Source organism: Cicer arietinum, chromosome 3, assembly GCF_000331145.2.
Source record: "Cicer arietinum cultivar CDC Frontier isolate Library 1 chromosome 3, Cicar.CDCFrontier_v2.0, whole genome shotgun sequence".
In the NCBI taxonomy this organism is placed as follows: Eukaryota; Viridiplantae; Streptophyta; class Magnoliopsida; order Fabales; family Fabaceae; genus Cicer; species Cicer arietinum.
The window spans coordinates 61,915,285-61,929,873 of record NC_021162.2 but is presented as its reverse complement, the minus strand read 5'-3'; the positions used below and the strand labels follow the sequence as shown (position 1 = coordinate 61,929,873).

At 31.0% G+C, this 14,589-nt stretch overlaps 2 protein-coding genes across 3 annotated transcripts in view; one reads left to right on the top strand and one right to left on the bottom strand.

Annotated features, from left to right (window-relative positions):
• Positions 1 to 579, top strand: part of LOC101505966 (uncharacterized) — a 1,137-nt gene extending 558 nt beyond the window's left edge. Inside the window, exons 1-2 of the mRNA XM_004492774.4 lie at positions 1 to 7; positions 176 to 579. The exon at positions 1 to 7 is cut by the window's left edge and continues 558 nt beyond it. Of these exons, the coding sequence (XP_004492831.1) occupies positions 1 to 7; positions 176 to 427 (259 nt within the window). The 3' untranslated portion in view covers positions 428 to 579. The remainder of the gene's footprint in view (positions 8 to 175) is intronic.
• Positions 1 to 6,341, bottom strand: part of LOC101505411 (vicilin-like) — a 15,449-nt gene extending 9,108 nt beyond the window's left edge. Inside the window, exons 1-6 of one of the 2 annotated variants that reach the window (XM_004492772.4) lie at positions 5,994 to 6,341; positions 5,734 to 5,909; positions 5,326 to 5,406; positions 4,890 to 5,210; positions 4,361 to 4,661; positions 3,861 to 4,227 (exon numbers count right to left, since the gene is read on the bottom strand). In XM_004492772.4, coding sequence (XP_004492829.1) covers positions 4,055 to 4,227; positions 4,361 to 4,661; positions 4,890 to 5,210; positions 5,326 to 5,406; positions 5,734 to 5,909; positions 5,994 to 6,282 — 1,341 coding nt within the window. In that variant the 5' untranslated portion in view covers positions 6,283 to 6,341 and the 3' untranslated portion in view covers positions 3,861 to 4,054. Of the gene's footprint in view, positions 1 to 3,860; positions 4,228 to 4,360; positions 4,662 to 4,889; positions 5,211 to 5,325; positions 5,407 to 5,733; positions 5,910 to 5,993 lie in introns of those variants that run through there. The other variant, XM_073366539.1, reaches the window with a different exon arrangement.
• Between the last annotated feature and the right edge of the window lie 8,248 nt (positions 6,342 to 14,589).

Here is a 14,589-nt window from a genome sequence, read left to right as displayed (position 1 = left end):
TGTCCATGTAAGTTTTCTCTCTCTTTCTCTCTCCCACATAACCCATAATCTATGTGTACCTTTTTGAATTTAATCACTGATCCAGCTGCTTTTTTTTGTTTCTCTACTAAAATTTCTAGTGAATTTTCATGTGGGTAGTTCTAAAAATTGAAAAAGGTTGTTTTTTTATGATTAGGAAGCAAATGGGTCATTTCCAATGGTGCCTGTGATGGAAGCCGGGAAGATGGAGATGATGATGATGAATGATAGCAGAAGAAAGCTAGGAAGTTTCAAGATATGTGCTCTATGTACCTGTTGTGGTGGAGCAAAAGGGGTTTGCTTGCCTTCTCCTTGTTGCTATGCTATCAATTGCAACATTCCCAATAGACCTTTTGGTTTCTGTTCATTCACACCCAAGGCTTGTAATTGCTTTGGATGCCATCTTTAATTTCTTTCTTAGTTTGCTTGCTTCCCTTATATTATTATAATTTTATAATAACAGTAATTGAAATTGAGGATTGATTATCTTTAATTAATGATTATTATGTGTTGTTGCAAGTGTGAATGAGAAGTGAAGTGAAGAATATCTGTTCTTGATTTGATTATTTGTTTAATTACTATTATATTATTATTGCAGTTCTTACTGGGATTTTTTTTTAGGAGTGACACATTGTCTTAGTGTCAGAATAGCAATGTTTGATTATATTATGTGAAGTACATGAGGAATCAGGTAACATTGTCCCTTCAAGTGGAGTTATTGGGGTTCATCATAATTTTTCACTTTTTTCTAATGAATATAGTAATGCAAGTGCTAAGTTATGCTGTCGTTTGGCTAGGTCTAAGATTCAACTTTACAACTATTTTTTCTCATTTTGTTGAGAGGACTTGTTGTGTTTGTCTATATTTTCATTTGTTTATTTTAATTAACAATAAGATGTTCTTAAGCAGATTGCATTATTATATATTATATGGTTGGTTTCTAGTATCTACTAGTATTTTGCTGTTTCCACTATACTCTCTCTTCATACTACAATCACCTTCTCTTCCCCCAAGCATGTGTTGTTTTATTTTGTGTCATAAAGTAGTACTCATGGTATGTTTGGCTTTAGATTAGATTTGCTGGTTCATTAATTAATTAATAAAAGGCTCTTATCTTATAATAATTGATGATCATAAACAAGCATTGCTAGTCTTTGAATTTGTATGTTTACTACTCTTAGTTAGATTTAACAAATGGAAATTTATGACCAAACTTGTAATCAAAGTAAAATAGTGGCATTTAGCTATTATTATAATAAGGTATGAAGAGAGATCATACTCATAGTCATGCTTATTGATTTGTGTGGTCCCATATAATTGATAAGTGGGACACCCCTTTGGACGGAAGATAGTTAGTTTTTCACTTACCTTTGATATAGGGGACTGAAGAGTGACAATTTTGGATAGAAGCTCCAATGTAGATAGATGAGTTTTAATTGTTTTTGGAGAAGATAGATGTGATGATATTAATGCATATTGGTGTACCCATGTGTATATATTAAGGTGGGTGGTGGTTGGGTAGGAATAGTAGGGCAATTAAGCCTTAGCTACTATCAATTTTAAGTTGTTGGTTCAGTTTACTACCCTTTGCTTCATAATTGACTCATGTCACATGTATCAACATAATAAGAATTAGTCTTTGTATTAGCATTATTCTTTCTTTTCTAAAAAATGCTTTATACTAATAGTATAATACTAATGCCAATACTTATGTAAGGATAAGTCTTGTGGCTATATATGCTTTGGTGGACCTGGATTGAATGCTGTAAAGATATCACACAGTTATAACCAGTAATCAATTTCGTTCGGTCGTTCAACTAAGATTAGACGGTCAGTAAATTAATTGTAAATGGTATTTGACATTGATTAGAGATCAGATGGTCCAGATTAGTAAAACATGGAATCTATTTCAATGCTTTTGTGTTTTGCATGTGAATATGGTGTGTTGAGAACATTATTTTAGAATCTTTCTGATATAGTAATTTTTTGGCTACCAACCCATGTGCTGTTTATGAAAGCATATTTTAAGGATCAAATGGATGGCTGTAGCTGTTTGACTGTTTCAATATTTTGTCTTAATTATTTCTTATGAGCTAGCTTCATTTGTTCCCTCTATGTTGATTGCTTAGTCAACTGAGTCAATATGTATTGCTGGCAGCACATAAAAAGTAAAATTTGTTCCACCATTTTGGTATTTGAACTTTGCAGGCACATTTTCTTTAATTGAAGAAGAAAAGTGTAAGTAGTAAAATAAGATGGAATGGATGTCATCATATTCTATTTCAAATTTAATTGTTAGTTATATCACTCAACACCACCTCGATTGATGATATGACATGAAAGAAATGTCAATAAATTATATCGCTATTGTATGCTAATAATACATGTGGATGTCAAATGTTTGAAGTGGCAACGCTAGAACAATTGTTAAATAATGATGAACAATTGCAATGATGATAATAACCACAAATCTTAGAGAGCAATTCTTTCTTCCATATAGTTAAAATTGCTCAAAATAGAAACAACAAAGAGTTTTACTAACCATTCAAAATTCTTGTTACCCCAAATACTTTTGGATAAATGCTCAAGGCCCACCCCATTTTTTTGGTAGCTGGTTTCCTAGTGTAAAATTGATTGAAATGTATTGTTGGAAATCAATTTTCAATAGTGTATTTAACAACATATAAACAAATATAGGGGTATATGAAAAATAACCATACTTTTGTATTAAATTATCAAGTTTAGTCTCCCAAAATTATAGACTGAAATATCTTCCTCTTGGGCCTCATTTCTTAGCTCCATTCTCTCCTCATTTAAGGGCCCAATTGACTTAAGCCCATCTACTCCGAATGCAGATGCACGCATGGAACCAACATACACTACTATTGCCAAAATTGTCTTGCCATTTGCACCTCTCACATACATAGCTAAGTTTAATATTTTTTTCAAGGTGTTTGAACTTTGAATTGCATTTTCTTTTATTTTACTCCTAGTATGGAACATCTTTTGCTGGATCTAGGATTTTTTATATATTGTCTTTTCAGTTTTTTTCTTCATAATTAAAAAATCCCTTCAACTAGTATTTTTTATGAATAAATATGAATGGTTATAGAAAATCTGATTAATAATCAATTTTTTTAAAACTACAAAATTATCATAAAAGATATGACTTTTCTAATAATTATTTTTTAGACACGTTTCAAAATTGATTAATGTACCTTAAGTAATTATTAAAAAATAATAAATAAACATACAAAAGCAAAAAAAAATTTATCAACATATTAATAATGTAAAAATAAAATGATTCAAATAAAAGACATAGAAACAACAAAAATACGATGTAGAGAATTTGAAAAGGAGAATAAAACTTGCTTAATGAAAATCTATATCAAAGTCTCATAGAAGGAGAAAAATGATCGCAATTGAGTGCGTGAGACTATACAGGAGAAAACTCTAATAAAATGGAGGACAATTTTGGATTTTTCAAAAAGAGTAAGGTAATTATATAATTTTCTATCATTAAGTTCCGTGTTTTTAAAATTTGTGACATCTTTTTCTCTTATCTATGAGAAATACTATTTTTACCTTTTCATTTTTAGGCAAAAAATAATTTTAAAAAAATTTGAAACAAACACCGTGCAAATAATAAAAAATTATTTTTAATTTAAAAAATAGTTTTTTTAATAAAAAAATTTAAAACATACACTCCAAATAAATATTAATTATAAAAACGATTTTTTCCATTTTTTTTTAAGTTGTAAAACGTATGGAAATTTTAACAAAATGCACCCTTATTCATACTCATAGCATAGACGAGTGTTACCAAAAAGTTAGATAGAGAGTAGACAAAAAATTTATTCTTCCTTTACTTTATTCATAGTAGCTAAAGAGTAGAAACAAAAATTTATTCTTGTTTTACATTATTCATAGTAGAAAGGTACGTAGTTACAAGAGAATGCCTTTTTATTTTTTGCTCACTGTGAGCTAAAGCTCTTTATAGCATATACACATAATATATATCATACTCGATCCCTTCTTAAAATGGACTTCTTATTCTCTGACTTCCTTTCCTTTTTTGTTGAGGTTGAGCATTTGCGAAATGAGATTGTCTCTGATTCTTAAGAAGTCTATCAACCTCTTCAGCAGATCCGGGGAATGCAACTTCCTTCACTGGTCTTTGTATCTGACTTATCACATTGTCCTCCTCACCTTCAAATTTTCAAATATCAAAATATTAATATACCGTAATCATAATTTTCTTGATTAATTAAACAAAAGAAAATATATGAATTAATGTTAACAAAAAAAAAAATCAATTTAATTATGATTTTGTTATATATACCTGCAAGGAAGTTTCTCTGGTTGTTTTGAGCATTAATACCGAATCCAAGTAAAAAGAGATCTGAGGAAGCATTTATGGAAAAAGGATGGCTAGCAGGAATTACAACAACATCGCCAGAAGATAACTTTGATTGAAACCTTTGTACTTGTACATTTCTATCTTCTTCTTCTTCTTCGTCTTCTTTTTTATTCTCTTGTTCATTCTCATTTCTTAATCCCACAAGTTCAACCTCTCCTTTTCCTTCATTAACAACTAGTATCACTGTGGCTCTTGAATTGAAGTGTGGTAGCAAAAGTGATCCCTAATATTTAATTTTCAAAAAATATCATCAAAATATTTCAATATTAAAAAAAAAATTAAATAAGCAAATAAAATTAGAGAAAATGTGAAATATATCTTAATCAATCACTAATTCTAGTGACAAGAAAATTCGAGAAATATTTCATTTTTATTGTAACAAATATTCATTATAGAAGTGTTTTTAGTCGAGTAAAAAGCAAACAAACAATCAATTGAAAAATTTATTTACCTCCTTGATCTCCACAGAGTTGACAAATATATCTAAGTCTTTGAGTTGAGGATTTTTCTCTGGGGTGATCTCAAAGAAGTTTCCAAACCTGTTGGAATAGATAGGGCTGCGGCTTCTCAAGTTGAATGGCTCAGACTCAGAAGATACACTTTTTTTACAGTTAGATTTGGCATTTTTGCTTAGTTCTTCAATTTGTTCCCTTGATATTTTTACTATCACATCTGTTTCCTGGCTCTGCTGCCTACCCTTATGGCCTCTTCTTTGTTCTGGCTTTTGCTCCTGCTCTTCTAAAAGAACCCTCTCTATCTCTTCGTAATCGCTCTATACAGGACACAAATTATAATGGTTGTTTGTGATTAGTTTATCAAAATTTATACATATTAAATCCAACCATACCAAAACATAAATAAATTGAGTGTGTTAGATGCATTCTTACATTGAAGGAAGCCTCTAGAATTTTCTTGCTGAAACCTTGGAAGTACGATTGTTGGTTTTCATTTCCAGACAATGAGAACGACTGTTGTAAAGGTCACAGAACGGTAAGAGAATACAAAAATAGAAAAAACTTGTATGTTAAGCATTTTTATAACCGTATAAACATTTAGGTATAAGCTATTTCTATAATGAAAGATGAAATACAATACTATTGTTTCATATAATCGTTAAAAATATTTTCATATGTTATCTTAAATAACTTATGGAAATAAGATGAAAACAATTTATATGTATGTCTTAAGGAGTTTTTATAAATTTTCTAAAAAAGTTGTTTATATTTGTAGATAATTAGTTTAAACAAACCAATGCAAAGAAACATATAAGAGTGATAAAAGAATAGTTATATTACCTGAAATTGACCAGGTCTATTAACTGGGATGGCGAGATCTAATACTCTAAGATCTTCATTATCATCTCTGTTAGCCAAATAAGCAATGGTGCCAGCAGGGAGTTTGATTGTATCTCCTCGCTCAAGTTTGAAGGTGTTTCTGTCGTTGGGGTTCAATACCGTCAGTATAGCCCTTCCTGCAAGTATTACCCAATAATTAATTAATTCATTTCTTTAAATAAATTTCTAGCATATAAATTGATCATTAATTAATTAGTTACCACGTAGGACTACAAGGATGAAGTCGGCGTCATTGTGTTGTGGAAGAAAGAGGGTGTGAGGTTTTGAGTTATATTCCATAAGACGATAGTTTTGGAGGTTCTCAAATAATTGAGAACGTTTGTCGAACCTTTGGAGAAGACGAACGTGACCGTTTTCGTTCTCGAAAAGAGTTTGACAGTTGTTAGACTTAAAGAAAAAAGGATTCTCTTTATCAGATTTCGCACAAACTGAGGCTAGGAAAACAATTCCTAGCAGTACCAAAAGTGGAAATCGCGCTTTGATTGCCATACTGATGATTGAATTTCCCCTAGCTTTGGATTGATGATGAGATGATGGAGGATTGTGATAAAAGAGAGTATGTATTTATAGCTATAAAATGATTAATATCCACAAACATTTGGCCATTGTGTGCCATGCATGTTGTACGTGTGTTGAAATGAACAAAATTGAGGTGGCAAAATTAATGAAAAGAACTTGGTGCATATGCATGTTGGAGTTTTGTTTGAATTTGGTGAACCTGGACATTCTTTTACAAAAGGGTGCTTTATGTTTGTCTTCACCACTCACTAACGGTTGGATTTTGGAGCGTACATATGATTTATTGAAGTGACTAGAATGTTAGTATTGTGTATTTATGATACTAATCAAGTGAACCATGAAAAAAAAAAGACTTAACTAATATCTGTTTTAGTGCTTTTATTTATTTTTAAATTTCAGTTTGAGCCTATAAATTTAAAAAGAGTTAAATTGATTCTTTAATATATGTCTTTTAACACATACTAGCCATTTTCTTATTTAGTCGAAGTCTTTTTAATGACACATATTATACTATTTTTTTAACATATATTAGTCAAAATGAAATTAATAACTTTATAAATATGACTTGGTATGAGAGTCATCCTTTTATTTATTTATTTATTATTATATGACTAAATATTTTTACGTATTTAATTATCATTTGAGTAATATAAAAAATTAAAGGTCATAATTTTCTTTCACTAAAAAACCCTAATAGCCACCATTGTTGAGGGTGCTTCATGTGACATTCTTTTTTTATTTTTCTAGTCAATGTGTGTGAGCTAATTTGTTGGTGTCTTAATTCTTTGAGTTATTCTACTGACAGTAAAGGTGGTTGAATTTTTAAAATGAAAGATTTTGTAGTTGAAGTTTTAGAAATAGGGATTTTAATGAACAAAAATTGCAAAAATAAGTCTTTGGATTCTTAAAAAAGGGAAGTTTGTTAATGTTGTAGATTACAAGATCTCAAATGATGTTTTGTTGTTGAGATGTGGAAATAGGAATTTGAATGAGCATAAAAGGGAAATTTGGGTTTGTGGGTTTCTGAAATTAATTCACGCAAGATTATAAACAAATTGGTTTCTGAAAAGTTAGGTTTCTAAAATTAATTCATGCATATTCATCCTGTTTGTGATTTTTTTGTTTAGATTTTTTATTTTTATTTTTCTAGGTTTGATTATTTATTCTTAGATTTTGAGGAACATTAATTATCCATGATTAGTTGTACTTATTATTTTGAAATTGATAAATGACACGTGACATTAAAAAAACTGTATTTGATGAGTAATTTGTCACACGTTTACCACCTCAGATAGAATTAAACATTGTTAGTGTCATATTAACATAAAGAACTAATTTGTATTAATAGATGTAAATTAAAGGATTATTTAATTATTGTTAAAATTATGAAATCAAACTAAACTTTAAAAGTAAATTAAGAAGTCAAAGAGATATTTAAGCAATAAAATAATTATTACCGTTGATCAGATTGTAACTTTGGTTGATTGAAGCCGTTTACAGTTGCCATCAATAATTATGCATTGTGATGACCAACTTATGGATGTTAACTCATTAAATTCTTCTTATATGAAAAAAAAAAAACTCGTTAAATTATTTATTTTTCATTTTGAAATTCACATTTTAATAATTCGTTTATTAATTATATTTTTTTATTCTCTTATTTTATCATTTTAATGAAAATAGCCCACTTAATTTAAAAACGAACATTCTAATCCCTCAATTTTTTTTATTTTTTACAATTTCGTCACATTTTCATTTTTGACTTTAAAAATAATGATGTGGTAAGTTTTAAAATATTTATAATTAAAAAAATTGACACCACAAGAGAAACTGAAATTAGCGTCGGCCAAAACCCGACGCTAATAGGTTAAAACGGTCGAAGCTAATAGGTAACGTCGGGTAAATGACATCCAACGCTACACTAGCGTCGGCCTGACCCACTCTAAGCCGACACTACAACAAACCAGAACATCCGACATTGGTTATATCCTTTGACAAAATTCTATATAGTATAACGTATCTACAACAAAAACACAATAAACTTCATTATCCTAATTCAAAATTCTCTTGCATTTTAAAAAGGGACAAAACACAAATTATCAACGTTTAAGTACTACCAAAAATTTAAAAACCATTATGGAGAAAATGCCAGATACTTACGTAGTGGGAGGAGTTATAACAGGACTTGGCTCAGCATTGAATTCTCCCCTGAAAGCAAAGTGAGAGAAATAAAAGAATTTTACATAAAAACTAAACAAGAACATTTACATGCTGAAACTACAAATCCAAAAATACTAATATGAACTCACTGTCCGACAGTCGAAGCAGGTGGTTGAGATGTTGATGAAGGGGGAGACAAAGAACTTGCAGGTTGGGATGCCTAGATATATAAATAATATAGCAAAAAGAAACAACATAGCCAATATGGATTCTTATGAAAAGCAAGGAATTCTATTTAATTCACATTGTTTGACATATTAGTTTTTCAGCAACTACCTCATTTCCAAGTTAACTAGCAACTACCACTGAGTTATATGCAGAATTGAATTAATTGCATTTACATCATTGTCGTCATCTCAAATATCAAAACCAACCAACCAACCCAGATCCCAATTTATTAAAGAGATAATGTGATTCAAACAGAAGCAGAATCAGGATGCTATATTTTTGTTTTACTCAGAATGCTGTGTTATTTAAAAATAAGCATGAAAGTAAACATATATCTATGCAAATGCCAAGATAACCCACCTCCTATGACTTTCCCTTATTTTATACATAAAAAAACTACCCTATACACATAAATAAATTGCCATGGCAGTTACATAAAATAATATTCACTAAATAATAATAGTCTAACAGTTTTCTGAAAAGTTCATCTTTGCTAAGCTTTTTGTTTTGTGCTTCTATTATGATTTCTTTATGTTCTAACTTGAGAATTCTCTGAACCTGTAGTATATTTTTTTGTTTTGCTAAGCATGGGATTTACAGTCTAAAGAATATTTTATATAATTAAGTTGAGACTTTAACAATATCATGTTGCAAATAAACCCTATAGGCCCATATACAGATATAGGCCTCATGTTCAATTTTCAGATAATAGTATGTACTGCAGAATCAAGACCACAAATTCAGAACAAGAATAGTAGGGGTTTTAGATTCTAAACAAGTTATATAATTAACTTGATGGATGCTAACACCATGTTATTCATAAAAAGAATAGTAATTGATATCTATTCCTCTATCTAACTGCAGATTCAAACTCACTCTTTCATATGACGCTCTTGTAGTTGAGTTTGAAGCTGATGGTCTGCTAACACCCCACATGACCCCAAGGTTGAGGGAAACGGTGATGCGGCGGCAAGATGCTGAGTTTGACGGCGAATATGGAGTGGGTGACGAAATGAGAGTAATGAGGAATACGTCTGATGAAGATTTTAGAAAACATAATATTAATTTTCCAAATAATAAGAAAAAATATAATTTTAAAAAATCCAAAACGTAGCGTCGGCCACCCTGACGCTAATTATTAAATTAAAAAGAATAAGCTAACGCCTGTCTTATTTTGTTTAGCGTCGGCTAAGCCGACGCTAATTATTAATAAATTTAAAAATAAAATTTTGCACAGTCGCGTAAGTGTGACCGACGCTAATTAGCATCGAGTCGGAAGCCGACGCTAAATATGACAGCTAAAATGAATTTTTCTAGTAGTGTGATAAACATAAATCACAAAGGAAAATGCTAATTTATACATGTTTGTAAGAAAGAAAGAAACAAAATGACAACATATAACTCTTCTAAATTATAACTATCCACACTCTCTCTCATGTATGATAAGTCAAATGCGGGTTTTTTATTTAAATAACCATTTTTTGAATTTTTTTTACTAAACTACTCCATTTTGATATTTAAATACCAAACTACCTCTTTTTATTTTTAGTTATAAGTCGCAACTTAAAGAATTTAAATAAAAAAAATTCATTTTTTTAATTTTTATTGCAATAAAAAAAATAATATATATATATATATAATTAATATAATTCATAAAAATATATAAATAAAAATTTTAAATTACATAATTTACTCATAAAAAACATCATAAATTTTCCAAAAATCATGATAAAATTAATGTCGTAGGTGGCCTCCAGTACCACATTGCCGAGGTTTTCTCACACGTACGAGATTTTGACGACGCATTGGTACATCACAAGTTTGTTCTTCTTCTTGATCTTCGTCTTCTTGCTGTTGAGGATGCCTAGGAGGAAGTGTTGCAGATAACTACTTCCACCTTGAATCCAATTGGATATTTGATTCAACGGAGTATATGCATTCCCAAAGCTTGGAATTTGAAAGTTTTGTTGACACATATTATTCAGTAACTGGGTAGCGGACTCATGTGTATTATGAAGAGTGTTGAACGTGTTATACAATAAATCCTCTTCGCTTGATGCAAATGATAGTCGACGATTATCTTCTTGATGTGGTTGTTGGCTGTCAAAATTAAATTGTTCCCCTGGCGTGAACCCATAAGATTGATGTGGTGTGTGGGTAAAAGTATGAGGAGGATGTTGAGTGTCAGGAAGTGTTGGTATATAATATTGATTTTGTTGTGTTGTGTTGGGCATTGATTCTTGGAAAAAATGTTGGCTAGATTGTGGTGGAGGTTGAGGCTGAAAAAAATGTTGGCTAGATTGTGGTGGAGGTTGGGGTAGATTACACGAGGATCAACTAATTGGTTTTCTACAGAAATAAATCGTTTAGAATTTTTGCAAAACCAAACCATGTATTCATAACTTGGTTTAAATTCAACATTTAGAGGTTGACCATGAAGAATATGATTATCTCGTTCGTTCCACTATTTGTTCTCATTTTCGTAGAATAATGCCCAACTATAGTCAACTTGTTTATGCAAATCTACCTTATGATACTTTCTCATGTTCCTCGGAGGATGTGAAATTTCTTGAGGTAGTCCAAATTGTAGTTTCACTCTATCAGTTTGATGCATTTCTATTATGTTGAAACAAATCAAATATGTAGATGCATTTCATAGCCAATTGTCTTCTGGATGATCGTATGTTAGACGTAGATATGGCATCTAGAGAAACTGATATATAACAAATTTATTAGTAATATATGCATAAGAAAAATAAAACATTAGAAATAAAGTAATGTTTTAATATATTACATCGTTAACGGTCATGTGATCAATTTTTGATCGATATCCAGCGGTATGATAACGAGGTGTATCGTCAAATTTATACCCTTTCCACTATCTACGAAAATAAATATGAATATTAGTGAATTAATTAATAGTTTTACAAATATAATATTTAACTTTTTGCGAACGGAAAATAAGGCTTAAGATTACTTATTAGTGCAAGAAATGGAATATGGTACCATGCCCGCGTTTGAAGTAGATGTGAACATCCACCGATCGACATAACACCGGGTTCAGATACAAGACACAATTCTCTATAAAGTGTTGCCAAATATGCCGAACCCCAATTGTATTCTCCTGTCTCTCGCAAATCTCTCAACAAGTGCAACCACATAATATGTCGTCAATCAATTCTAAAATGTATGCTCTACAATGTATAATTATTTCTTCATTAGATGATTTTGGAGTTAACATTGAAAATATTTCTCTTAGCTATTTTAATTTTATAAAATTCTATTTTCTTTGAGATTCAGGTGGCATGACTCCTAACAAATCTAAAAATCATCTGTCGATGATACCATAGTTGATCCAGTTACAGCTTTACCCCAACACGTAAGCCAAGTAGCAACGCAACATCTTCTAATGTTATGGTACATTCACCCGTTAGAAGATGAAACATGTGGATTTTAGGTCTCCATCTTTCAACTAAAGCAGTAATAAATGAATTGTCTATTTTATAACTTTATATTTGTGATACGTTACCAAACCCGACTCGATTCAACAATGGAATTATTAAAGAATTCGGTGCAATGTATTTATGGCTAAGTGATCTTAAATTTTGAGATGAATCATGTAATAAGCAAATAATAAAAATATATTTGAAGATATTATAATGAGATGAATCATATATTTACAAGAATTATAATAAAACTATATTTTAGAATGAAACTTAGTATAAAATATATTAAAAATATAACATAAAGTATTGTATTGCTTACAAAATTTTGAATGTGGTGTAGCGCTGATATGTGATTATCATCATTCCATAACAATGACATTGAGATGAAATATAAAGAGCAAAGAAGAAATATTAAGAGTGGAAGAGTGAAGTTGTGAAAATATAAAGAAGAGTGAAGTTGTGAAGAGTGGAAGAGTAAAGAAATATGATCATAAACTTGACCTATTTATAAACAAGACAACACTTTGAATGACCAATAAAATATTATGCATGGCTTCACACAACAAGCACTTTGAAAATAAACACTTCTGGATGGAGAAGACTGGACATGATGGCAAGGATTAGATTGGATGGAGAAAAATGAATATGAGAAGACTTATCACATTTTTGCAACTTCCCAACGTGAGAATATATTCATATTCTGATTCCATCTAAATCGCCATTTGGAAAGGCGACTTGCCAAAGGATGTGTCACGAGGTCGCCTTTGGGAAAGGCAACTTGTAAGGCCATGTATGCACGTCTGAATGGCATTGTATCACAAGGGCAATGTATCACAAGTGTTGGCAGCATTGCATGTATCACAATTGGTTGTCTATAAGTATGATATATTATTTTCATTGTATTTCCTCTCTAATCTCAATATCTCATTTTCATATCAATGACACTAAAAAATATAGTTTTTCTGATTTATTACAATGGTGAAATATGTGAAAGACAAGATATTGGTAAATATTTCAAAAGTGACGAAAAAAAGCTATTCGAGGTCATTTTGGATGCAACATTACTTACTTAAAGAAAAAAATTGAAGCAAAGTTGAGGTTAGAAAATAAGGTGTCTATTATAATTTTTCGACACCCTATCTCATTTGGACAAGGCCTAGTTCATTATGAATTGTTAAATATTGAAGACGACGAAGATGTTGAACTCATGTTAGATATTCATAAATAGTGGTCGCAACTCGGATCTATCGAGTTATATGTCACATTTGAGGATGATAATCCATTATACGATGTTGGTCAACCATCATCCTCAACCACACCTCACCCTGAATACCATTTTCAAACACAAAACACTTATTATTTTCAAAATTATGAATCTTACCAACCCGAACCATACCGATCCGAACCATATTTTGACCAGGCCAAAACATCTAAACCCGAACCATCTCAACCTGAACCTTATATTCCACTAGGTGATATGGCGGATTTTGATCAACAAGAAATAAGTGAGGAGAATGAAGAATAAATATACTTTGACGAGGACGAGGACGAGGACGATGACAATGGCGACGATCTAGAGCCAGAACCTCATGTAATTAAAACGACATACGATCCACCATTCCATATGCGTAATCTAAATATGGATTATGCTTACCAATCCTCCGAATTTGATATGCCATCTAATGAGCCACCTCCATTAGCTGCATCTATTGAGATTGAAATAAAGCTTAATAGCAAACCAGATTGTCAACTTGCAATTAAGCATTATCACACGACTATTTTGGGCTTTCCCTCCGTGCATATCTGGGTTTAAATTTTGTAAATCATTTATCTCAGTGGATGGAACTTGGTTGTACGACAAGTACAATGGGACTATTTTGTTTGCTATTGCACAAGATGGAAACAAAAATACAATTCTCATTGCTTATGCACTTGTGGAAGGTGAGATAGGGCGTGCTTGGAGCTTTTTTCTAAAAAATCTAAGAAGGTATGTAACACCTCAAGTCTATGTTTGTTTGATTTTAGATAGACACGAATCCATTAAAAGCGCTTATAATAATCCAAATAATGGTTGACATGATCCTCCATCAACACATGTGTACTGCATCCGACACATTGCACAAAATTTCATAAGAGAGTTCAAAGACAAGGAACTTCAAAGAAAACTTGTTTGTATGGGTAATGATCTAATTCTTCTTAGTATCTTTTCCACTTATCAATTTATCATATTTGATAATTGTTACATCATTTCTAACAGGATATGCATTAAATGAGCCATCATTCAAATATTACCGCAATGAAATCAAGATGGCAAATCCAGATGCTTTAAGATGGATCGATAATATCCCCCTCGGAACAATGGACTATGGCTTATTCTCAAGGTCGACGATGGGGGCACATGACAACAAACATTTTCGAGTCAATCAACGCAGTGCTCAAGGGT